Source organism: Hippoglossus stenolepis, chromosome 1 (assembly GCF_022539355.2).
Source record: "Hippoglossus stenolepis isolate QCI-W04-F060 chromosome 1, HSTE1.2, whole genome shotgun sequence".
Classification (NCBI taxonomy): domain Eukaryota; kingdom Metazoa; phylum Chordata; class Actinopteri; order Pleuronectiformes; family Pleuronectidae; genus Hippoglossus; species Hippoglossus stenolepis.
Genome location: NC_061483.1, coordinates 12,264,440 through 12,291,546, shown reverse-complemented (window position 1 = coordinate 12,291,546; position 27,107 = coordinate 12,264,440). Strand labels below are relative to the sequence as shown.

The following is a 27,107-nucleotide window of genomic DNA, read 5'->3' as shown; positions in this document are numbered from 1 at the left end:
TACGTTTCCATACGGATTTTTCGCTCTCACCACGATGCCGCTGGTTTTAAATCACTTTACAAATAAGTGTAGACTTTGAGCCTACACGTGTCTAACAAAGTCAGACACAAGAAGCCAAGAACACACTTTCTCTTTGCTGCTAAACATGCGTTTTTATCCTTTTTTTTATTTTGAAATGTAGGTTCGCCTCCATGGCGGAAGTGGCAGACAGTGGCTGCAGCTATAGTTTCACACAGCGCAGAAATCACGCCTGGTGTTTCAGCGGCTCGTGGAGATCATGATTTAAAATCCGCTGCCCGGTGATTTGAAGGATTTGGTTCATTGCGCAGCAGCGAGTGTTTCCGTCACACACAGGAAGAGACGCTACGTGTTGTCGTGGGGCTGAGGCTGGTTGTGTTGTTGCATCCACCGTTGCTAGCTAGCTGCTGGTTAGCCGGACATGTTGGTAGCTAACACCAACAGCAGGTCTGACACCAGAACCAGCAGCGGGGTGGTTCGTGTGTAACGGAGCCACACGTGTTAATATAACCCTGCAGGGAGACACACGGAGAAGAGCGTTAGCTGGATGCTAACGTCGCCCAGCTAGCTGTGTGGTGTGTGTGTGCGTGTGTGCGCGCTCGCTCGGTGCCACGGAGCCGCGTCGCTGTCCACGTCTCTTCTGCCGTGTGTAACGTTGCCAGCTGAGCTAGGCCACGTCCCCGCGGGCGTTTTTCACCCGCTGACACAGGACGGAGCGGCGGAACATGCCCAGTGTGCGGAAGGAGGGAGGAGAGTGCGGCTCGGTGGACATGTCTTCCAGCTTCATGCCTGTCTGGGTGTAGTGTTTGTATTTCGCCGCAGATACACTCGGCATGTCACGTAGACGGATGTGCTTGACACCGGGAGAGTAGCGCGCGCACTGGGCTCCGGAGGCTGCGGCAACGACACAGAGTTACGTTACAGGGTATTTTCAGTGGGGATGGTTGGGTTTGGCGCAAACCGACGGGGAGGCCGCCTCCCGTCCTTCATCCTCATCTTCCTCATGGTGATCATCGGCGTGCTGTCGTTCAACTACTGGACGGTGTCCAGCAAGCACGGCCGTCTGCTGGACGAGCTGGCCGAGGTGCAGACGCAGGTGAAGCGCACGGACGCGGCGCGGAGTCGGCTGGAGAAGCGCAACACGGAGCTGATGGTGCAGGTGGAGACACACAGGAAGCAGATCGACCAGAAGGATGGAGACTACAGCGTCCTGGAGGGCAAGCTGCAGGCCCGGGAGGCGCTCATCAAGAGGTGCGGGGATGAGAAGGTACGGATCAGCCTGGGTGTGGTGGAGCGGAGTTTCTAATGTCTGACATGTTGGAGAAATGTTGAGAGTTTAACCCGACGATACAAGCTTGGGAGGGAAGTTTCCACAGACTTCCACAGACAAAGTTTGATGGATCGATAGATACTTTATTGATCCCGAGGGACATTTAGTCATCCGGTATCACACAAAACAGTCAAACACAAGAGCATGAGAACAATAAAAGGTCAAGAATAAGTTCACCACAGCGAGATGACAGTCCAGCCACCAGAACTACTAGAAAGCTGTCACTGTAAAGAAGCATGTGCTAATGGAGATATTGACAATACAAATAAGTATAAGGGGATTTAAAGACACAGTGGAGTAGTGACTATTGAAGCCAAATATACATACAGATTAAAAGATAAATAACTGAAGCTGTACAAAGTTGTGACTAACATAGCCTGTAAAATTATGGTGCAGCAAATGTAAGGGTGAAAACAGTGCAAGAATAAAACATAAAATAGGTGACACTAACTAAGTGTCTTTCATATTTGAATCAATGTAGAGCTGGGCAATGAAACTATATTAATACTTCTTAACAGTAACATTATACTTTTTAATTAATAGCAACATACCAAAGGTTCAGTCAATATCATACTTACACATTGTTCAAACATAGTCAGGTGGTATATTTCATAACTGATCTACCTCTGACTTATGCAAGGTTTGGCTGTTGGTCATTCTCTGCTCATAAAGAAGAGTTTGAAACCACAACATTCTCTCAGGATCAAAAATCAGTCTAACATGTTTATAGCGATAGATATTTATTGTGAGAATCATCAATATGGACTGACACAAACTCTTTAATCATGATATGATTTTTGGCCATATCATCCAGCCCTACTTCATATTGTGGGTTGATTGTTGTTGGTTAAAATGGGTAAAATCACCAATTTCATTTTCCTTAAAAAAAAATTATAAGATGAATTTGATTTTAACCAAACTGGCCGAAAATCTCAAGTACAATAGTTCCAGACATCTGCCCATAGTACAATTCACATGTTAAACTTAAATAAATCATTTCTAAATTGATTCATCCATCATCTCTTTTCTGCTGCATATCCAAATCCACATCACGTCTATTGATCCACATCAGATATATTTGTGCTTAAAATGCTGCTACAAATATCAGTAAATTCATAAACTTTGTAAATAGTTACTTAGTAGTACGCACGTTAAAGTTGAATCAGTATTTAAATTAGGTGTGGAGGGCAAATAGTACAGGGATCCAATGGCAAAGCATGATCCCTTATTACATAGCTTTCATGCAGGTAGGAAAAGACAATGTCACAATAGCAAGTTATGTTTCCTCATTCTCATATCTGTATTATATTGCTGTTATCTCCATATTCTGTGTCACAGGGATAAAAAACTGAGGTAACTCAAGATGGATTGAGGCTTTTAGCTCATTCATCTGTTTAAAACCAGGAAAATGATCGTTCTTATAAAGAGGACAATGGTCCGTATCGAATAGTGTGTGGTACCTAGTGGCAGAAGATAAATGCAGCTCAAGACTCAGTCGGAAACTCATTCATCTGCACAGTATTATCCACCTCTCCACCACTTTCACCTGAGGTCTGTTCCACTAATGTAGGGTTTTTATACAGAGTCATAGCTCAAATATCTCACAAGTGTTTCAATATAACTTTAGGTTTTTGGAGAAAATGGAATGGTCATGGTGTTTCACTGTACCTTCACATCTTAACCACTTGTGTCTTTAAGTTCAAAAGACATAGATTTGACATGCTTGCCTAAATTAGGAGATGAGGCTGCCTGGTTATTCCACACAGAACTGTTTTATTCTTATGCTGTATAAAATCCACATTTCTCTACATTCCTCCAATCTGCCTTCTGACACTTTATATAGTCAATTAAAGATATGCTTGCATTTGCTAGGAAAAGCAACATTGAATTAATACTGATTCTTTTCTTCAGCACATTTTTACACATTTCACAGACTTTGTGTATTGCTCCTCTGTATGCCCCACAAGGCTGTTCCCATCTTTTGTCCTGCACGGTGGCCCCAGCCAGCAATTCACTGTCTTTTGTGTCCCAGCACCCTATGAGCATTGACTGGTGTGTGCCCAGCTGCCCTGGCAGACGTTAATACAACACATGAGGGGGTCGTTTTCATCTCATTTGCATCCAGTCTGACTTTTCTTATTTCTCTTGGACAGGCCCACATTTGTTTATCTTTGTCCCATGCTCAGTTTAGCATCATGGACAAACCACTGCTGGTCTCCAGTGTCCACATGGCGTCCCAGGAGTCGCGACATATATCCCTTTAACTAGTCAGAGAGGATAACGTTATGCCTCTGTGCACAATCACAAGCAGCTTCTCTGTAAGAGAAGGTTAGATCATGAATTGGCAAATGCAGTTGAACACTAAAAAAGCTGTTTATTGCCTAAACTCATGAAGTCATTGAGGGCTGGTCTTCATTTGCAATGATGTTGAGCAACAGTAAAATCACAAAAAAGCACACAGATTATAAAACAACTATATATAGATACAGTTAATGAAGATATGAGAAATATTCACAAAGGATAAACCAGTTAAACCAGGTAGAAACAGAAGCTGGATGGTTTGTGGTCATGGATTGTAAGTTGAATAGATCTTTCTGGTGCTTTGTAAAGAGTTCACGGTGGTCAGAGCTCAGAAAGTAAAAGCTGATCTGCCCATGTCACTGCAGACGTGTACGACTTCCAGAGTAAGCCAGTCAAGAGACTGACTTTGATATGATCCAGAGCACAAGTCAAACATAGAAGTAATATAAAATGGCAGCTTCCTAATAAGAGACTTGTAGATAAACAAATACAAATGCCCATCACGTCTATCAGATAGAGAAAACCACAAACTTCTCCATGCAGGATGTAATGATGGGTCCTAGAAGCATGTCCAGTGATAAACCCGGAGGGCTGAGTGATAAACAGCATCCAAGGATATTAGAGTGGAAGCAGAGTCTTGCCTATAAATCACATTACCCTTTTTCTACATAAGATTAGGAAAAACAACCCCTTTAGAGTTTTTAGGAAAGGCTTTGTCCAAAAGTCCTGATGAGATCATTGAAATGATATTTGAATGGGAGTTTATTGCTTTCCAAATATCAGTGTATTTTTATTCTAGTAACACTCAACAATGGATCATTTTACAGAGGAAAAATTGAAGTTTTTGCAACCAATACCTCCTCCTCTAAATACCATAACTATGATGCATGTGCATTCTTATCCAGTTTAAGATGGTTCAGTACAGTTTGCAGAAATGACTGTTGCAGGTCATCAGTGTACAAATGTTCAAAGCAGTTAGTTAAAGATGAAATAATACAATAAATATAAATTGCTGTCAGACACGTAAATCAGAAACCAGGCACATGCACTTGAACAACAAACCAAAGTTCTATCATTTGTCTATAATAAAAAAGTAAATATACATAATATAGGTAATAATCACCTGTGTAAAATTACTTGGAGAGGTCCACAGAGATGACAGCACAGTATATTTACAAGATGATCTGCAGTGACCTCAGGTTGGAAGAGAGTCTTGATTCTGCTCAACCATTATTTTCAAATGTCCTCTCAGCTTCCTGAAGTCACTGTCGTTACTCAGTGAACAACTTACTTTTTTTTTATGGATGTTCAGCCTTTATGAGACAAGAAAATAAACTGTTTAGCTGTCTCTAATGTCAGTAATTTCTAAACTTTAACAAACTGACATATATTACAGACCAATTGGTGTTTTTCTTTTACGTTTTTATTAAGTTTCGACACTTAAATCCCTCATGGCAGATATATATTTTCTTTCTTGAAGCGATAAAAACTTAGAGATTCTCTTTTTGAGCAGAATATAGATGGTGACGTGTTTACATACGATGACTGTGAGCTCCTTTTGTGTCTTGGTAGTAACTCTAGTATCCGGGTTCTCATATCTGTAATTAAGATAGAGATAATACGCGTTGCATAGCCGTTGTTCCACTCCTTTCTTTTGTCAACAGCCCAACCCTGTTTGAACACAGAGGCATGCTACAGACAGTGAGAGGCCTGCAATGCAGAGAAAACCGTGGCAGTGGAGTTTTAAATGGCTTCCACACAGTACAGTATATGTGCTCTTGTAGCCATTAGGTGCTAGAATGAATCCTAGAAGCTTATAGATCTTCATACAGTGTGCAAACAGTCTTTTCAGCAGGCTCTCAGGGAAAGCCATTAATCACCTGTTCATGTTTTACAGTCTTTTTGAATACTTTATTTACAGTTTTCATTTTTTACAATCACAAAATATATTGACACAACATACTGCCAGACAAAATAACAGATAAGGTCTCTCATAAGTCAAGATATTAAGATGTTGGGAGCAATAGATGAATGGAGTTATGCACCGCACCCATTCATGTAGCCACACAGGTCAGAGTCCTGATGGATGCGGAGTAATATGACTCAGTAAAGTTTTTCTATATGTATACTAGACAAAATCTCCAGAGCCAATGCACATAGCTGGTGGAGCAGTAAATTCCAAGTCAGGAGAAGAAGTTATTACCATAACAAAGTGCATGTCTGCATCTACAGCAGCTCAAAGGTCTCTGCAGGACATCCAAAGATGACCAATCCCTGGTCTGGCTGAATGTCTCAGGAAAAGGATTTTGAAAAAAGTATAGATTTTCTGTCCTGTCTTTATTCAAGAGCATGGCCTTACATTTTTTTTTTTCTCAAAACCTGGTTGTTCCTCTCAAATAGTCTCTGATCATGTGCATATTTGCTCTGCTCCTGTTGTATCTGTTTATCTGCACTAAGACGTACAGTTGTTGGACAAATGTCTTCTCATTTCTGTTCCCACTCTTGGATTTTCTTTCCGATGGCCCTGTAAGAACGCCTGGTATGACGTTGACGAGTAACGTCACTGCATCCGTGTCTGCTTTTCTTTGTGCAGGGCGGTTTCTGTTTAACCAGGTTTGTTTGACCACTTGTCGGCATGAAGCTTGTTTTTTTTTTTCAACGGTGCTAATACTTCTTCAAATAATGCTTTTTAAAATGACTCAACACAGTGTTGAAACAAACAAACAAACAAACAAGTTATATTGTAGGGTAGACCCAGGGAAGATGTGCTCGTGATGCTTAGAGCAACACTTGTCACATTCAGGAGACACTGATGGTAAAATGTTGTTCACTTGTATTTGAGTAATGCAGTCTTCAACACCTTGTACTTGATTAACCTGTAGTGTGAGTTCACAGAACAATTAACCTGGGACGTCGCCTCTTCCCAGAACTTATATAAGATCTGAAGAAACCAAAGTAATAAATACATTTTGACACGAGCTGCTGGGAATCTGGAAGGAGCGAGAGATTTTGTGTGTCTCACCTGAATATATCAAAAACTGTAAATTTGGAAGTTTGACCTTAGTGCTTCACTGATTTAAATTATGTAAATCCTCCATTAGTTTACAGATCTAAAAAAGAAGCTGTTGCAAATGCTTTACTTCCTGTCCACTCTGTCCTCACTGCTATCTGTGCCAGTCAATTATAACTCATTCAAGAATGTAGATAATCCCAATGGATTCCAAAGATGACAAGTTTTTGGGAAAAGATAAATATATATAATGCCCATGTTCACCTTAAAACTAATCACCATTCTAATATAATAGTGTGGAAAAGATAATGCTGCTATTTTTTGAACAACTTAAAGAGCTACATTTGTAACCTATAGGGAGTCTTTGAAACCCTATAAAATATTTGTCAACACCTAAAAGTTTTCCTCCTTCCCTTGGAAACACAACTTAGAGTGTAATTGAAACACAAAATACAGAGCAGCCGAGAATGTCCGTAACATCACAGTGAGCATAAGATTGGGATCCAGGTTAGTGTGTTAAGTTTCACATTATCGCTGTTCATTACAGAGCTATTTTAATGAACTGCACTATGGGGTTGTTTTCCTGGTCACTGAGTTTAAGTTAAGAAAAAATATATAATTACTTTATAATAATAATAACTTTACCACCTGTAAAGTAATTATCAAAGTCTATACTTATATTTTTTGAATGTTAAAGGCATTTGCTCAGTTAAATTAAGTGAGATTCTTTATTTTTCAACCAGCTACATGAATCCTGTCGCTGTGTTTCCTTTTCACAGTAACTCAGTAAAAGGTCCCCGTGTATTCTGTGTTTGTGCAGCTTTCGAAAACAAGGCAAACCTGCTCCGCCTGACATTGTTCACTGTTGAGAGAACCTGTTGTGCATCTCTTCGACTGCTTGTAGTAGAAGAGTCAGAAGTCCTGCAGCGGTCCCTCCTAATTGCTGAGCCTTTGTTTTCCTCTCTTCAGATGAAACTGCAGAGTGAAGTCACATCCCAAATTACAGAAATCCAGAGGCTCGAAGGTAGGAGGACTTCAGCCTTGTCTGACCAGCAGAGGGCACTCTCAGACCCTCTTGTAAAAACTTTCAATGCGTCTATTGAAATTTGTAATGCATTAATCAGATGTGAACTAAACCTCTCCAAACTATTGTGTGCATCTGTTTGTGTTGCGGTGAACAGAGCAGCTAAAGGAGCTGAAGCAGGAGTTCATAAAACAGGAGGACCAGCTGAGAGAAGTGAAGAAAAACAGCACCACGTTGGAAAGAAAACTGGAGTACGAGAGGTATGTTAAGCTTTACAACTTCCTGTCGGTGTAATGGCAACACCGACAGGAAGTGTGACACAGGGTCTCAGTCACATTTGCTTCTTAAGTTAAACATTATTATGACTCATTGATATTTCAATAAGGTGATAAAAATCTCTTGGTGTAAAATAAATCCCAGATAACCTGAGTGGAACTGATGAGAAATATGTGTTAACTAGTTTACAGTGTGGACGTCAGATTGCACAACTAAAAAACGAGTATGAAGAATCCAAGAAGACTCTGGAGCAAGAAACCTCAAAGCTAAGACAGGTGAGTGCTGATGAAATCTTGACAAACACTTTTAAGTTAATAGTGAAAGGTTGAGCCTGAGGAGCCCCCCATGTCCTTAAGTGCAAATGCATCTATGCTAGGGCTGCACAATATATCGAAAATCTATCGTCATCGCGATATCAACGGAATAGAGAGAAAACAGAGAATTTGAAAGAGCAGCTCCGTCAAATCTTGCTCCACCTCCTCCAACTAAACTCCACTGTGGAAATTTCTAGTGATCACTTTTTTCACGAGTTGAATTCATCACTGTGAGCGGTTGAGTTTTATAAAAGAATTGTTGCTTATTTATGAACCAAGAACTTGAGGGAAAAATAACAGCGCCCAGACGCACACAGACTCCGCTGCTGTGTTTGTGTCGCTCTCTCTCGCTCTCACTCTCTTGATTTGTCTGTCGCCACAATATCTACACTGATCATCACATAATGATCAATACTTTCATTAATGAGTTAAATCTTTCTTCAGAGCAGCGCGTGCATTCATAAGACTCTCTCCCCCTCACTCTCTCTCCCCCACACACACGCACTCACACACACACAAACAATGTGATCTGACACGTGTCAAACTGGGGGAGATGGCGGCGCGCTCCGTTTGGTTTGAGGCAGCGCGATTGACAGAGACACCAGAGGATGTAAATTACTGACAGAGCCGTTAAAACTGTGAAAAAATTACTTTTCAAGGACCAAACGTGTATTAAAAGACCCACATTAACACTGTAAGTGGACTTAGTGGAGCTGTGCATCGCTCCCTGGTTTCTGCCCCAGGCTTGGTGGCGCTGTGACCGGGCTGTGCGCCTCCTCCTGGCTGTGGAGCTGTCCATGGTCTCTGGGTCAGTAGCCAGGGACTGTTTATGTTTATTTATCGCAAATCATATCGTCATCGTGCAGCCCTAATTGATGCAGCATTTATTCATTACTTTTAGATTTTTTTTAACATACGTAGTGACAGTAGCAGCTACACTTTATTAATTCTATTAATTCTTCTCTCCATTTTTTTTTTATTTTCTTTTGACATTTCTTCAGAGTGTGATTATCAGCCAAAAGGGTGTAGTGGCAGATGGAGCACCTGGCGTTGAGATGGTTGGAGAGCGCCATACTGTGGCCACTAACCGGCATGACAGTAATGATTTAAAAGGTACAGTGGATGTGATGAGTCAAGTAAGGCTTTACCGCTCATGATGTTTCTATCTGTTGCTTTGTGCTTACATGGTAAATTCAGTATTTGATTGCTAGTGGAAAAATAAACATGCACTAAATGCTCATATACCCTCTGTTAGTTTGTGTGTATGTTACTGTTTCTATGACTCTGTAACTAGAAACTCATCAAACTGTCCTTTACCTAAGTCACGTTCCCTCTCCTCTGTTACAGAAGAGATGGGGAAGCCTGGCAGTGATGCTGGCATGCCTGGCATTGAAGACAGTGAGGTGGGAAAAATCGATGATGTGCAGTTTGGTAAGCAGTGGACCTAAAGTTACAACAGCACTTTTTAGGTTGACAAATGTCAGGGTCCTTTATGTATGTCACTGTACTTGACAATGTTTAAGAAAACTAGAAGGGGAAAAAAACTCCATCTCACTATGTTAAATGCAGTGGGGGGAAAAATGCACCAAAATTGTATGGATTCCTCCATCTTCTTCATACAGTTTTGTGGTAATCTATGAAGTTTTTGTGTAATCATGCTATAAGACAGACAAAACCAAAACATTACTTAGCCGGTAAAAAAGCTGTTCTGTGGTGTCATAGCTCAAAAACTGCCTAAATATTTCTATTACTGCTGCAACTAAAACACAAAGCAGTCAAAAGTGGACTTCAATTCCTCACTTTACCACTCATTTTATATTCAGCCTTGAAGAAACCAGCCATCACTAAGAAGCACGACGAGGCCCCTGATGTGGTTGTGGGCGCCGGGGCCGGACCTGGCGTTGGGGCAGCTGACGGGCCTGGAGTCCAGGGTCTGTCTCTGGACCAGCCCAGGCTGCAGCAGGACAGGGTGGAGGTCCAAGCTGTAGGGGTTGCACCTCCAAACATCATGAAACAGGCGGACAAACCAATAGTGTTTGAAGAGGACAACAAGGCAGGTATCAAGGCAGACGAGCTGGGAGAAGAGCAAAGACAACTCCGAGGTACAGCAGGCACCACGACCATATGATTCATATTAATTGTAATCACTCCCAGGCTTCACGGAAATACAGTTTTACTTAATTCAATTATGTTTCTCTCACAGCAAACTATTATTTTCAAAATGTTTTCATGTACAACATCTTCTGGTGCTACATTTAAGAAAACAAATACACTGTTTTTACTACACTATGCTTCATTGATAATAATCAGGAATATTTAAAAGGCATTCATTTTCCTTGATCGTTGTTGTCATGTTGTAGCTCAGTAGATTTCTACATAGAGCACCGCCTAAGTTTGTCTTCCTTTCAGCTCCAGATAATGTCAAGGGTGACAGCGAACACTTGAGGGGTCTTGCTCTGCCCCCCAACCCTGCCCAGGTGCCCAAGCACATCCAGCCTCACCACCCAAAAGACCAAGTCGCAGCAGAGCCAGTTCATCACCGTCAAAGTGAGTGTTCCTCCACAGAATAAAGTTACTGACTTGAGATGTGGTAGATGGAGGGGTAAATATTTTATTAACTCATCGACTGGTGATTATTGTAGAAGTGTTGGGGGGGGGGGGAATAACTATGCGTAAAAAGAATTGGTAAAATCAAGGCTGTTTTTGTTCGCTCTGCCTTTGTGCTGCCTCCCAGCTCTCTCTAATGTGTGTCAACTCAGAGAGTAAAACACAATTATGGTGTTGTGCTATCTGTGTGAATCTGTGTGCCCATTGCTAACCGGTTACACACTTACTTCTACAAAAGACATGTTCAGGGTTAGAATTTCTATATCTGAGCGTCTGTTTGAATGTAAGTCTCGTCTTGAATATGGAACACTGTCAAGGTGTAGAGAGAGAGGGCTCAGTTGCAGAGGAGTCGAGACAAATGACACACAGCTGGCTCCCAGATGATCCTTTCCTGCTGCCTGGCTTCTGCTTTGCTCTGCTGCTTTTTTTATTCTCCCTGTTTTCAAATGTTCGGTTCTTTCATCTCCCTCACACGTCCATCTCACCCTCTGCAGCTCTGTTGTTAAAAAAAACTCACCGCATACTCATTTTTTTTTCTCCACCAATCTTCTACATCTGATCACTTTATCCTTGCATCCCATTATGGTAAATTAATACCCACCAGATGTCTCATTTCTGGCAGTGTCTGGTACTTAGTAAACACGAGCCGCGTTAAGATGCTGCCCGGCTCAGTGCATCTCTAGTCCCACCCAGTGCTGTCGCGATCAGAAGGGACATCTCAAATCTGCACGGCAACAAAAGCCTATGATTTTATTAGATTCCCATCAGCTGTTGCCGAGGATCAACTACTCTTCCTGATGTCCAAGCGAAACATTAAAAACAAAAACATAACATCAGTTAAGACCACAGACTGTTTGTAAAGATGGATGATGCATCTCTAGATTCTCCGCAGTGGCAGTTGAGGTATTGCGTTCGCATTGATCCGAGCGCTAAACCAATCATGAGTGTCTCAGCGTTCAATCACGACATCTCACCCTGTTTATATAGCATCAAATAACTAATTAAATCCAAACTTCTCAGAAACATGAAACACCGGTGTGATAAGATCTACCTAAAATGACATAAAACATCTTTGAGAAAGATTAATTTGACTTTTTGGTGTCCCATCAATTTACATGAGAGATTTATAAGTGGGGAGTGGGAATATAATATAGATTCATGACGTATACTGTATTATTTATTTAGTTTTATACTTTAACACGTACAAACTATTGTTTTTATAGCTTGTTAAACTCAAAATAACCACAAACAGGCCTCTGTAATGGAAGTTGCTTCAGTTGAGTTGTTTGTAATGATTGGGATCAACACTCCTCACAGTAGCAACAAAAAGTCAACATATAATAGGATTAATTCAGCAGCATTGAATTTGAATGATTGATGATTGGATTGTAGAGATGATTAAACCAATAATTAGATTAGTGCTGCTAGGGAACCCCTGTTGTTTCCACTCAATCCATGATTGACTTTCCTTTTCTTTTCTGAAAGACTCATCGTCTTTTTTATATCTCTGTATCCATTCACCTCCCCTTCCTTATCTTTTATCACATTCTACAGACAATCACTTATTCCTTCATGCATTTACTATGCAGTATTTCACCCATTCCTCCCTGTCTCCCTTCAACTGCCTCCGCTTTCCCTCCCTTCCTGATGAGGCCCTTCTCTGCCTCCTGCAGGCCGGTTCTTTGATGAGAACGAGTCCCCAGTAGATCCGCAACACGGCTCTAAGCTGGCGGACTACAATGGGGATGATGGGAACGTGGGTGAGTATGAGGCCGACAAGCAGGCCGAGCTGGCCTACAATGAGGAAGAGGATGGTGATGGTGGGGAGGAAGACGTTCAAGGTGAGCCAGGCTGGGGGACTGGACTGCCTGTTCAGATGTGTATCCTCCATTCCGCCCTTGCTCCTTCCCTCCACCCCTGTCCTGCTGCTGCCCCCCCTGCATCTGTCCTGACAGTTAGAGTAGCTCACAGTACCCTGAGTTTGGTCCTTGAATTCCATCATAAAATATAGATATGCAAGAATTATGACAAACTCCTTCAGGGTCAAAACAGAGCTGCTATTTATGCAGTTCGGGATGACTAACTGAATTGTGTTAGTAATTTCACATTGCATAGACACAATAACAATCCCAGTTGTTCCGTTTAGGGAAAAACTGACCCAGGAACTTACGGTTCTGTGAGAATATTTCTGCCATTTCGTATTTTCTCTCCTGCCTGTGCTTCTTTTTAGCTGTACCACCTGTCTGTGCCCACCAAACATCTGACCCACATCTAGACCAGTAGATAAATATAGCTCGCTGTGTTCGTGAATGTGTCTATGTTCTCCTTGAAATATTGAAATGCATGCCCATGTATTTTTTTCTCTGTTGTGATTGTTTCCCATGAATTCCTGATAACCTTTTTGGATTAGAATTTTAATATTTGATTAGAGTGTGACAGTACTACTATCTTTGTTTTCATTCATCTTTTAAAAAACAATTTGTCATTTCTGCCTGGTGATTGGCTATGATTTGTCATTTTTATTTTATGTTTAACTGTTCAGTTTGTGTTCCACCTACAAGGAAACAAATAATATTCAAGATAGATGTAGGAAATGTTTCCTCCCACGACTATATGTATTTTCTATAGATTCTTCTAGATAAATACATTGTTGCTGAATCAGCAGGTTTATTTACAAAAGACTAGATGGATGTAAAGCTGAAAATCAGCACTTCAGCTGGAGTCCAGATGTGCACCAGTATATTCAACACAATGGAAAAACATGTATCTAATACTATTCCATTTCTGAATGTACAGCTATTAATGTGATTGGACTGATGCAGAGGACATACTGTAGTTAATGATTCATGTACAATAATTTGTTTTATAATGCGATGATGGTGTATGATTACAACACTTCATTTAGTGTAAATGTTTCTATGAATTTACCTCTAATATTATTTCTTTTTCCTTTTTTCCAGATGATGATGATCGTGACATGCAGGGAGATCGGGCTGTGGATTATGGAAAAAGACATCAAGCTATTGACATTCTTTGAATGGGAACTCATACAGCTGTAACTCATTAAACATATTCAGACCTGCCTCTACAACCAAGGTCTCTCTCAACAAGATAGTTTGAACATCAATATGTTTAAAGAATTTATAAGGTGCATCCTCAATGTCATGCGCTGATCAGACATTACAACTAATGAATTAATTCTGAATAACTTAACATGATATGAAGAAGAAGAAAAACATGGCATTGTCCTGAGCTGCTCTTGATTTCCCAGTGGTTCTACGACAGTAGAGATGAGATGCTGTACATTGACTGTTGAGTTTTGTTACTTGATATCGGCCTCAGATCGTGACTGATTTGTCTGAATGAGGCCTGTTGACTCACATCTGAACTTCGAGGTCGAACTGTGTTTTTGTTTTTGCTACTTTTCTTTACAGGTCGCTCTAACGTCATAGAAACAAACTCTTCACCTGAGATGTTTATCAAAGAGACTAACTTGGCATTCTGCCTTTTCAACATAACTTTGGGACTTTTACAGTGAAGACTTTTTTTTTTTTTTTTCAGGAATGGGAATACTCTACAAATGCCAAGGACTCTTCTTATGGCCTATTAAATCAGTTTCTTTTCTTTGTGACAGACACTCCAAAGTGCTCCTCATTGTTTTGTTTTCTTAATGATACCATCGCATGCAGTCAAAACCTTTTATTAATCAAATTAAGCAAAATACTGATGCATAAGCAATACTTAGAGCAATTGTTAGTATCCTCCGCCGTGTGCAAAGATGATCTGAGCACACATGGAACTGACTTACTGTACACATGCTTCCATTAATGAAGTCTCTTGTACATAATGTAGTTGAGCTGTTACCATTTGTACTGAGGAGATGTCCTCGTCCTTAGAGAAATCCGTCAACATGAAATCGGTTCTGTTTGTGCAGCCAGGTACATAGATTTCTCGTGGAAAGGCAGATTGAATGTAATTTAATTTTATTAAAGGTGATGCTTCATGTCATTTGTCACTTGTGATCATGCTTTAGAGTTATTGTAGATGTGGAAAACGACAGGTAACACAGGTTTATTCTGGTGATAGTTTTTCAACAATAAGAAAACTCAGCTGCTTTCTAAGGACAAAGACTTTCATAGGTGTCCAGCTCCTGAATGCCTTTAGTTTCTTTCTGTAACATCCTGTTTCTTTCATTCTCTGTAAGAATGAGGAATCTGTTGAGTATTAGCAGCTCAGATCTTATAAATGCCCGATCGATTGTTATCTCGTTGAAGAAGAGGTCATGCACTGTTTGTTTACAAAAGAAGCAGCACACGGATCAATCAGCCCCGGGAGAAGAAAAGACGAGCGCTCGTCCTCTCGATGCAGACTGGTGTTTTTGAGAGGTAAGGGGGTGTGTCTGTGTCCCATACGGGTATCTGCCTCTGAGAGACGGAGCAGAGGCGGGAAATGGCGCCTGGTAACACAACGGTGTGTCATTTCGGAGACGGCCCTTGAGCAGATACACCGAAAAAGTCGGATCGGATCACGAAAACAACCACAGCCGCAGTTGTGATGGTCGATCGGCGCTGAGTCGCTACCCCCGGACACCGCGGAGCACCGTAAAGTAAGTCGCGCACGTTAACCTTGGTCGTGCATTGGTCTCCCTCGGCTTGCGGTTTATGTAATGTTGGCTAACGACAGGATAAATATTTTCCTCCTCTCGCTTGTGCACATCTGTTAGCCCGAAGCTGTTTTACCAGGAGGCTAGGTTGGGTTCACGCTAAGTTAGCCGTGCTAAGCTAAGTTCGCACCGCTAAAACACGGCCTACCCCCGGAGCCTGGCTAATTACTGGTCGACACGATGTATCGGTTAATTTTATTTTCATGTTGCTCGTTGTCACTACGCTGTAACTTAGACGAAGCGCGTCTGTTCATTTTCCCTCTTAAATCAACAGTTAACGCGAGCTAACGACATGCTAACTCCTGTAGCTACCCACTGAGGCTAGCGGCGTTTAAACTGGCATTCCTTAACTGAAGTTTGCTAGCTCTACATTAGTAAGCTAACGCCGTCCCCTCCATTTATCATCTTCCCAGTTGGTGCCGAGTTGTTCACGTTCAAACACTGAAACCATTGAATGAAATCAAACCTATTTATATTAGTTGGTTCAGGTTAACGCTGTTCAGACCGATGTGACATTTTAAAACGTTACTGTGTCTGTTAGCTGTTTTGATTAACGACATCTGAGGAGTTCCGTTGTCAAAACACCACAAATACGAAATTGAACATGATTCACAGAGACGCACACATGAAACCGGGCAGTGACCTGCTTCACACCAGTGATGTCCCTTAACGGAACCAATTGTTTTTAATCTTATTTCCCCCCCTCAACTCGCGATGTCGCACTGGTTCGCTAGCGACACGTTAGCATGTTCGGGCTCGCCTCGTCGAAATGCTAACGCTAGCCGAGCGCCTGGTTGTGGCGATTTAACAACAAAGCCGACGCCTCAGAGTGACACTTGACGAACGGGACGGTGTTGAAAGCGAAACTACTGTTTTCTCACTTTCTGAACCCTCGACTCGCTACACGCGACCCCTTGTAGTTCATTTAGGAAGCGCTAGCATCACCGTGTTAGCCGCTCGATTAGCCGCAACGCTTGGTAGCCTTGATTATTGCGTGCAACGTTGATCATGGGTTTGATTTGAGCAACTGATCCAGACATGTCCTGTGTTTACACGTGTGCTTTCTAATATTACGATTTACGCGTTGGCCACGTCTGAAGTGAACCCGATCATCGTGGTGGTTGTTGCGGAGCGGACGTGCCGCTGTGTGAAGGGCCTCGCTGGTTTCTCCTCTGCGTCTTGCTAGCTGCCTCATACAGTCTCTGTGGCATGTTCTTATTTCCCGCTCACTCGCTCATACCAGGCAGTGAGCACGATCCTCGGTTCGTGGGTGATGTTTGGCAGCGGCCGTGTTATCATGCAGAACACGGACCAGGGTCGATCGCAACGGTGACTGAGTCAAACAGGCACTTGATGTAGATTTTTAATAAAGATCCATCAGTGAAACCCAGATGTTCTGTGCACACTGTGTGACCTGTGGGGTCTTTATTCAGCAACACTGTACTTAAAGTTTAAAATGTCCATGCAGTTGAGTTCGCATCTCTGACATCCACAAGCTTACTAATGTTTACATATTGTTTGTAAAGTATCCCTTCTACTTTGACCATTCACCGTCAGACTTGTGAATTATTAAAACACTGTTATTTTCCTGTATGTCATGGTCCAAAGGGAAGAATGAAGAGAATTAGTTGTAAGTCTCAAAGTATCACAACTTTCCAGCCTGTACAGGAGTATTGTGATTAGTACAACACTGAACTGCAGAAGTATTATGGACTGCTAATTCGAAGTACTTTAACTGCAGCATATTTAACGTTTTTACTCTCATTGCAAGGGAAGAAAAAATAAAGTTATGCAATTCTAACCACAACAGTTAAAATGTCTACCAGAGATCAGCCTCTTCTTGGCTGTTTTATAATGTTCTTCACAACTTGACGCACTGAAGATGACGGACATGAGCGATTGCTTCTCATAAAGGCACTGAAAGTTTGTCTATTAATCTTAACACTTTAGAAAGTTGCTAACTCACGGCATCTCCAGGTGGATCTGTTCTACTGCCTGGATTTATCACCTCTTTAATCTCTCAAAAATAGAATGATCTCAGAAGGTCTTGAAAACTTACATATTGCAAGAGCTGTATGATCAAATCTACTCTCATAAATGTTCTGGCTGAGTTTTGATATTCAGTCACAACTTTCTGGGCTTGATCCACTTTTACTGCCTGTTTCTTTAATGTTACCATTAATTTGGCATGTTTGTATTTTTTTTGTGTGTGTGTCTGAGATTGAGCAACAGTACTCGCACCTCTGGTGTGTTCGTGGATCCGCCCCCTGGAAATGTAAAGCAGATGTAGCAAAGGACATTTTCAGTACATGGGACGTACAGGATATATTCAGATGGTGCTATTGTGCGTGTGTAGGGCTCCTGACAGGTTGTGGATATGTCCGGACACATTTTCAGCCAGCTGCTGTTACATAAGTGCGAGGGGCTGGCATGCTTCACTGACAATTTGAGTTGCCTGTGAATAGTTTTTAGTTTTCCCTGTACTTACTTGAGGACAATGCTGACCAATTAAATCCCTCCACTCTGCAGAATAAGGAGTGTATTTCTTACAGATTACTTTGGGTTCAAATGAGCCACATTTTACAGCTTTATCAGTAGTTATAATTATTTTGGCTTCTGTACTTTGACTTAAACATTGATCTTGCATGCACAAAGCGAGTAGTAAGGAGTGCTTGTATAATGTGTGTGTAAAGTAAGGTCCGAGGTAGTGTTCTTTTCTTTTTTTTTTATATTGTACCGATGGAAGTAAAGCCAGCTGTGGCTGCTGTGATCCGCTGTGATGTAAGTGAAATGGGATCTTGAATGCATCCAGATGTCTACAGAAAACTCACCAGTATTACTCCAGTACAAACAGATACACTCCCACAGACTTATCCATTTTTAACACAGTCGCGATTGTTCGAACAACCTGTTTTTCCACTTGAGCAATTGAGTGTTTACTTCAATTTGTTTCCTTCACTCTGCACAGTTGTGTTAATTTGCTCTCTCTCTCTCTTCCTGTATGTGCCGTCTTCCCTGATGTGGGGTTTTCCGAAACAGCCTTTCATGTGACTGCTAAAACAATGAGGCTGAGAATGCGTAAGGCGTCTCAGCAACCGAACCCCAGCGTGGCGAGCCGCCTGTCCAGGACCAAGCGGAGGCACTCAGAAGTAGAAGAGGACACTCCTACTAGTGGAGGGCGGGGCTTGTTCTCAACCATCAAAAAGTTCATCAGAGGAAATGCTGTTAAGGTAACTACCTCAACGATCATGTCAAGCGGCCTCACTTTTTAATTAAGTTCAATGCGGAAATGAGTATGATGCCCCCTCTGGAGGCTCTGGAGTGTTGTACCTGAAGAACTTGTTCCTCTCCTGTACAAGTGTTTAGTTTAACAGTGGTAAACTTTCTGGCACTGTTCTTCTAATGGTATAGCATGCACTCTCCAGGTCTCTTGAGTTAAATACAGTGTTTCTTGGTGCATGGAGTGTCGTGTTTCCCAAGAAATGTCTGGAGGAATGCAGCAGCTTGTCTGAGAACTCGGACTTGGGTCTAATTTTAGCTTCTGGCTCACGGAGTTGGTGTGCAGGGACAGGAGGTAGTAACAAGTGGAAAAGTCAACTCAGCTGAAAGGAGCTTTTCCTCTGGAAAGACACAGAGGATTTCTGATGTTTAACACAATTTTGTTATTTCATGGTTTTCCTGCATTTCCTCATTAAGTCTTTATTCAAGACCTGTAGGACTATCGTTGTTGTTACTGCCTCTATTGGTCAACTCTTACAAGTGAAAAAAAACCTTTACTTTTTCACCAGCCTTCTACCTTTTTTAACCGCTGATATCTCAAGGCCCATGTAGACTGATAACAGTGGTGAAAATTCATTGTGTTACGTACCTTGCAAGATGAGTGTATTAAACTCACACTGTGTCCAACTGCACCATATCAATGTTGTGGCTTGTAATGTCTGGTGAATTGTAGTGCTATGATGTGAACACAAAAAACCCCACTTTAAAATACATAAAAAGCTAAATAGTATCAACAGTCAACAGTTTTTCCCTTTTGGATTATTTATTTAATGAAAAATAACACTATGTACCAAGGTGCAACAGTGTTCTGTGTTGTTTATCCCCATGTTCTTCTTTGTAGCCAAAGATTTGATCATCATCATGACACAGGCCTCGTATCAGGGAACATAAGCTTCCAACCAGCCACTGGTGGATTCTCTATTGATATTAAGATTTGTGTGCACTACTTTTCTTACATTTGTTTTTATTTGGAACAGCTTGAAATCATCACAATGTATTTTTTTGATTAAATACAACTAATCACTGTTTAATGTAATTTCTTTTCTCGTAGGTGGAGCAGGAAAGCCCAGCTAAGAAGACACGCCTCCACTGTGATGTGGACAACAACCTGATCACCTCTACGACCCCGAACACCGACTCCCCTCGCAGGACTATCGGCAGGAGAGGCTCCATCAATGGGCGTAAGTAGCACTCAAAAATAAAAAAAGTACTCTGGGATTACCTGGCAATTAGTTGTCTTTATTTTCCAATTGTCTCTGTTAACTCTCACTTCTTCATGGCAGAGGCAACCAATCATGACAGGAGTAAGGAGAAGCCTAACGGCAGTCTGGAGGAGACGACGACGGCTGTGGAGCTGCCCACCAGTCCTCAGAGAACCACCCTCCTTGGGACCATCTTCTCCCCTGTTTTCAACTTCTTCTCACCAGCTAAAAATGGTAAGTAAACCCCCAGGTAGCCTGTTTATCAGACCATATTTAAAAGACTGTAGTACATATAAAGCCCCAGTAGTATGTTTCTTTCTCGTTAAGAGCTGTCTTTTACTATCTTGATCACCAAATAAAGTTACAAGTTCAATATGAATAATTTTTTATGTGAATGTGAAGCAATGTGCCATTATGCTGTTCTCCAGATTTTGTAAAGCTGAGACTGTAACCATAATGTTTATTCTGCCATAGAATGTTTTTTACTGCTTGATCACATTTAGACTGATCTGTTTATTACGTGCTGTGTTGCTCAAACGTCTCCTCGTCGTATTTGTGTTTCAGCCTCTTCTGGCTCAGACTCTCCAGACCAGGCACTGGAGGCCGAGGAGATCGTCAAGCAGCTGGACATAGAGCAAGCTGTAGAGATGCCCACCAGCACGGCCACATCCACACAGGAACTGTGTGCCCCCACTAACTTCTACTCTAGTGTATCACAGCTGCCACCTCTGCGGCCCCCCCACATCCCAGAGGCTCCACCCACAGCAGGGGAGGGGGAGCTTGATGCTAATGCTGACCTTCCACCTCTTACAGGTAGATACCACAGCTCAAACCAGGTGGCTCTGAAATATTAAGAGTTTTGATTCATGTTGAGGTAATAATGACGTAAGCTATAACTGCAGGCTCTGGTGTGTCTCACTACGTTGTTCCTTTTTCTCAATCTCTTTGTACTAACGTTTTTTTTCTTGTTGTGGTCCAAGCTCCAGGCGCCACTCCAGAAATGGCGTATGTGGTCTCTCCTCCGACTGCAGTACCTCCAGAGGCGTCCTATGAGGAAGACTGGGAGGTCTTTGACCCGTGAGTTTCTCACTGCAGTGCCATATAGTGATTAGTCCTATAACTAGACCCCACTTAAAACACCTGCACTCATTTTAAGTCAAAAGAGCAACAATCATTATTTTCAGAATCGTTACACCCCTACTGTGTACACAGTGTACAACAAGTAAATGTAACAGAAGTATCTGTATTTCTTGGTACTCGAAATCCAAGCTAATAAAATTAATAATATCTGCTTAATTTACAATATTGTGGTTTTTAATTGCCTCAAATTGTGTGATGTTTTTTTAGGTATTTCTTCATCAAACACGTCCCTGCACTGACAGAAGAGCAGCTCACCCGTAAGCCAGCCTTACCACTGAAGACGCGCAGCACGCCTGAATTCTCGCTGGTCCTAGACCTGGTCAGTTAATGTTTACGAAATAAATGATTTATACGTTGTTGTTATTATTATTCTCATTGTTAAAATGCGTTATTTTCTGTTTTGTTCTGCAGGATGAGACGTTGGTTCACTGCAGTCTAAACGAACTGGAGGACGCAGCACTTACCTTCCCTGTTCTCTTTCAGGATGTCATTTACCAGGTAAGTGCTGCCTCACACGAAGGTTTCCTATAGTATGATACCACTAGAGGGGGCTAAAGTCATTATTGTTAAAGGCATCATGTCAAGGAAGGTGTGCTTCCAAAAATAGACAAGGTTGTATTTCCAATAAACAAAGACGCCACAACAAAGGCTGGTTTAATAAGATGCAGAGGTCATAGCCTTCAATTTTCATCTTGTCTCTCATGTCCTACACTTGTCACACGTTGATCTTAAATATTTGCTAACCTGTCGTCTGTTTTCATGTGCAGGTGTATGTGCGACTGAGGCCGTTCTTCAGAGAGTTTCTGGAACGCATGTCTCAAATCTACGAGGTAAATAAATACCTGGCTTCCTCTGTTTATTAAAAATGTATTGAATCACACCAGATTAGATAAATTGACCTTTATTCTCTTCCCTCTTTTGTAGATCATCCTTTTTACAGCCTCTAAAAAGGTGTATGCAGACAAACTGCTCAACATCTTGGATCCTAAAAAGCAGCTCGTGAGGTATGATGTGTTTTCAGTTCATCTTTTTATAAAAACACAACAAAGCTGAATGAAAAGACAAAGAGCTCAGGAAACAGCCGCGGCGTTGGTATGCGTCACTGTTGAGGTGTCAGTGTTGTGGTTTTTCTGAATTATTGATCACGCTGACCTTGTCCCTGATTAATTTTTCTTCTTCTCGTCCCTCTTTCCTTTCATTCCCGACTGAAACTGTAGACACCGGTTGTTTCGCGAGCATTGTGTCTGTGTCCAGGGAAACTACATCAAGGACCTCAACATCTTAGGCAGAGACCTGTCAAAGACCATCATCATCGACAATTCACCACAAGCCTTCGCATATCAGGTGACCACCCAGACAAAACACGACACTGGGGGTTTTGTTTTAAGAACATTTTTTCTTGTTCCACTGACTGTTACGTGCTTCTGATTAATTACCACAAAACAAACATTGATTAATTGATGTAGCCCACTGAGCTGAATCAGACAGATACTGACACATTTCATTTTAACACCAGTTTCTTCACCAGATAACTCTTTAAACACCTTGTGTCATTAGATATGTTGCAATCTCTCAGCTTGGTTTCCTTAAAAACTAATACTATGTTTTATAAATGTGTAGTGGGGAGGTGTTCTTCTTTTGAAGCGGCTTTCCAGTCAATCACTGATGGAAACTATTTTATAGATTTTTGGTTTCAGTTTTATAATCACACTGGGAAAGCACTTTGAAGTCAGTTAAAATAGAAAACTAGAATCACCCTAGAGAGCCAGTTTTTTAAAAAAAACAATCCTTGATCATCCCCCTGTTTTAGAATCTGCACCAAAATGTAATCATTTCTTCTCTGACCTATCCTGCACTCTTCCACCAGGTTTCATTCTAATCCATCCAGTAGTTTTGTAATCCTGCTAACTAACAGACAACAACCCCCCCTTGGTTTCTCATGTGATGGTCATGACATTTCCCCTTGTCCTCAGTTGTCCAATGGGATTCCCATAGAGAGCTGGTTCATGGACAAGAATGACAATGAGCTGCTGAAGCTGGTGCCCTTCCTGGAGAAGTTGGTTGAGATGGTAAGATGTCTCACTCTTCATTTATACATGTACGACCTGTAACACCAGCTACATCAGACTCATGTTTTACCATTTCAGTAAATCTAATCGAATTGTTTTTTTATTCTCCTCCTGTCGTGTTCCTCCGTCCCGCTGAACTTGTCAGGATGAGGATGTGCGGCCGCACGTTCGGGAGCGGTTCCGGCTTCACGACCTTTTGCCCCCAGACTGAACCCGACCACAGACTCTCAGAACGGGACAACGTGAAAAGACTCGAAACCACATGTGTGTAAAAAGCCCCCGTTTGGATTACAAACTACAACATTGCCATTACTGATAAAAAAAAAAAAAAAGTTAGCCTTTTCCCCCTTTTTTGGTTTGTTTGTTTTTAAACGCATCATTGCTTAAAAAAAACTTTGAAAAGGAAAACGTTTTTAAGGATCTGATGAGACATTTTCTAAATCTCTAAGTGTATAGATGAATCGACACAATGAACAAGCCCAGATAGACTCCTCTTTTTGACTGACTCTCCAGCTGTGGAGCCAGATGTTGTCTCCACACTAAATTCTGAAGTCTTGGTGCTGGTGTGGTGGATATGAAAATGCCACCTGGCAAAGAGGAACTCCACACTGACCGAGTCCCTGAACCCAAATCAACTCCTGGTGCTCACGCTGTTGACACTGATGAATAACGACACTCTGTGGCTACAGACAATTTTCAGTGGGAATGACGGGCCTGTAAATCAATCTGCGCATGTGTGTATGTTTACTCCTAGCCACACACACACACTCACTGATTCGGTGTTTGGCAAACCTACAATCTGTAGCCTTTTAAAACCATATGCATTCCTCTGTAGCTGAGTCAAGTTTCTATTGTTGGTTGCAGTTTTTTCTGGTAAAACTGGTGTTTCATTGTTTTTTTAAAAAAAAGGAACATTTCAAAATGTTTTACTTCTGTTTGTAAGATATGGTATTTTAAAAGGGGTCATGTAAGTTTTATTGTAAGCCTTTTTTCCTATGAGGAGAACATGGCCGCATATTAAAAGGTCCACTGCATAGTCAGATGAAATGAATCCGGACTTTAAGATTAGTTTGTTCTCTTTCTAACAGATAAAGGTTTGAATCCGTGTGTTGGCTTCACTGTGGATACAACTTGGCTCCCTAATTAAATGTTAGGATTAAGAATCTTGTTACCTGTAAATCTACATATTGTAAAGGTCTGAGGGCATTCATCTTCACAGTGATGTGTCAACATCAACCTTTTCTTTAATCATAGTATTTGATTTGTCATTTGTCTATAATCAGTGTTGTCTTTTTTACTCCTAATCAAGTATTCTGGATGAATCAGAGTTTTCGGTTTCTTTGTGACGTGTAATTCGATGGCTATGTCGGTAGCATAATGACTAATGTAGCACATCTCTGCCAGTGTGTCCTGAAGTCTACCCCTGGTAGAAATCTATGGCCAGACCATGTTCCAGCCATCTCTGGCACCAGCAACATACTGTTTGAACTGTCGGCTTCACTGACTGCCCCACTACTCGTCTGTTTCATAAGTTTTACTTTGTACTTTTTAACCTTTTCTTTTGTTTTTCTTTTGTTTAGCACAGTTTAAAGCATTACGTTAAAGAATGGTAACTATATGAATGTGTTTCTTCCTGACTTCAGCCTGGACACAAGCCAAACTGACATTTTTACTCCACTGTTGTTTCAACTTAATTTATTGAATAAGAGTGACGGACACGTAGCTGATGTTGTCGCGGCAACCTCGCGAGCCTAAACCCATGAGCTGAAGACAGAGCGACGGACAGGTTAAACACGCGTCATTTAAAAAAAGGCTGTCTTCTGTCCTTCAAAAGGTCCACTTGAATCTCTGTGACAATTAGGCATGCATTGTTGAACTCTTTACAGTTCTTGTTTGGATTTGTAGGTTGCCTGTACAGTGCCATACAACACCCCCGCCATCCCCAGTAGAAGTTCTCCCACCCCTGAAAATTCTTAGATGGAAAGAGACAATCAGACATCAGAGCTCTGCAGATACTGAAACCTGGAGACCCCTTCCCTCTGTTATTTTTTTAGTGTGCAGAATGTGTTGTGTACTGTAATTCCAGAGTTTTAACCCTTCCCCTGTCCCGACCCCGTGAGCACATCCTCCGGGAGGCTCCTGCTGTGCCCCCCCCCCTTGCTCACTCAACACAGATTCTGTTCAGAGAGATGTTTCCTCCCTGTCTCTGCCTTTTTCTCACCAGAAGTTGGTAGCTCTCCAGGAATTAGAAGAATTAGCTTGTGTTCAAGTAAAATTTGTTAGGGGGCAAAATGGTGTTTACTCTGCCATGATGTTATGAGTACACATGTCCAGACTATGAATGTAAATTGTACATGGGGCGAAGTGTTCAAGTGTCTTTCTGAATTCCATGTCGAGTCCGCTCCTCGTCTAATAGAACAAATACGTGAGAAGGGGATGTAAGCTCAGATGTTGAAGAGAAGGCACGGACAGTGTTGCATTGAGGTCCTACTATGGTAGCCCCCCCTCCCCCCTATCCCTGCAGCCCCCCCTCCGGGCAACCATCCTTTAGTGTGCAAGCTTCACCTGGAGTGTGCGATGTAGCCCGGGTGGGCTCGTCTCCTCAGTGTGCGGCGATAGTGCAACTATCTGTCATGGCTTGTTCCCAGACGATCGGTGGGAGGCTTTGATACTTTTAATCCATTTTTAATGTGCATTACCAGTCTATTGTACAATGAGTGTTGTACAATACATGCAGCTTCATGTTTTAAAAAAAATCCTTAAAGTAAGGAAAAACTTTTGTATTTTTTATTTCAAAAGGCATGTCATATCTACTTTTTAAATGTATTAATGAAGATTTAACTTTACATCAGATGGAGTGTTTTTTTTTCTTACAAATATCTGTATGTTTAGTTTAGCGCTATGTCACTGAACTGTTAAACTTAGCATGTAGAGAATACAGCTTGCTTTGTGGGGAAGTCCTGAATTAAATTTTAATCATGGCACTTTTTCTGCAGAAAGAAAAAAGCAATTGTGTTAATGATTTTTTTTTTCAATATCTGTCAAGCCATTTTACTTGCAAGAACTGCTATTTGTGCTGAAGATGTATTTGAAAACTATTTTAAGACATCTTTGTTAGCCGTCAGGCTATATGCTATTGTAAAGTGTATATACAGTTACATTGAATTTCTGAAACAAAGTTTTAAAGTTAAAAACCTCTTGCATGCCCTTGTTTTTATTTCTCCACTGTGATGGTGAAGATGTGGAACAGTCGAGGGGAGAAAAGAGGGTAAGAAGTGACGTCACACTTAAACAACACTAACTTTAACTGAACAACAGCGCCCTCTGCAGCCACATGTGGTGATTACTTATATCCAAACGATTAAGTTGTTTGAATCAATGTGTTTGTGGGCGTGGTCCCATTCACTGGACTGAAACAACGGAATGGTGGATATTACCCATGAGGCCCAGCTTCCTGAAGCGCTACTGCTGCATCAAATCCACCAAACTCTGTTCACAGTGAATGTTTGATATCAACATTGTTTTAAATCAACTCTAAATATTTTTAACTGATCTACAGTTCTCTTGAAATGACTGGATCTGATAAATTAAGCTGCGAGTGTCAAGTCAGTTCCTCACTTCTCACAGGAGATCGTACCCACTCACCAAAGTTACACAGAGCGAGAACAGACAGCCAGGGTGGGGGGGTGGGAAAGAACAAGGCTCCATTCTTCCTTTCCAAGTCAGTGAAACATCAAAAAGATTGTGAGGTATTTTAAAGTAAACAAGTTGCAAAGTGTTGCTTTAAATGTTTATGGTTGAAGCACTTCAATCCATTTCCCAATCCTTTACTTAAAGTAGGCACATGCACTTTATCCATTACACTAACATTAGA

The 27,107-nt window shown here is 41.5% G+C and overlaps 2 protein-coding genes across 5 annotated transcripts; both read left to right on the top strand.

Moving 5' to 3' along the window:
• Positions 1–198: 198 nt before the first annotated feature.
• Positions 199–14,888, top strand: golm2 (golgi membrane protein 2). Of its 4 annotated transcripts, none has more exons than XM_035151657.2 (10): positions 199–1,285; positions 7,629–7,683; positions 7,841–7,943; positions 8,144–8,234; positions 9,275–9,386; positions 9,624–9,704; positions 10,097–10,375; positions 10,683–10,820; positions 12,554–12,721; positions 13,841–14,888. In XM_035151657.2, exons 1-10 carry the CDS (start codon positions 959–961, stop codon positions 13,915–13,917), a joined length of 1,431 nt encoding a protein of 476 aa, XP_035007548.1. In that variant the 5' UTR covers positions 199–958; the 3' UTR covers positions 13,918–14,888. The 4 variants fall into 4 exon arrangements, with proteins under 4 accessions (XP_035007548.1, XP_035007540.1, XP_035007568.1 ...); XM_035151649.2 differs by having other exon boundaries at positions 9,621–9,704; XM_035151677.2 differs by lacking the exon at positions 12,554–12,721.
• Positions 14,889–15,255: 367 nt separating this feature from the next.
• ctdspl2b (CTD (carboxy-terminal domain, RNA polymerase II, polypeptide A) small phosphatase like 2b) lies at positions 15,256–26,427 on the top strand. The gene is made up of 13 exons (XM_035151685.2): positions 15,256–15,486; positions 18,583–18,773; positions 19,874–20,003; positions 20,106–20,258; positions 20,589–20,837; positions 21,005–21,101; positions 21,372–21,483; positions 21,576–21,662; positions 21,932–21,994; positions 22,089–22,168; positions 22,382–22,508; positions 23,138–23,233; positions 23,379–26,427. Exons 2-13 carry the CDS (start codon positions 18,606–18,608, stop codon positions 23,442–23,444), a joined length of 1,428 nt encoding a protein of 475 aa, XP_035007576.1. The 5' UTR covers positions 15,256–15,486; positions 18,583–18,605; the 3' UTR covers positions 23,445–26,427.
• The last annotated feature ends 680 nt before the right edge of the window (positions 26,428–27,107 follow it).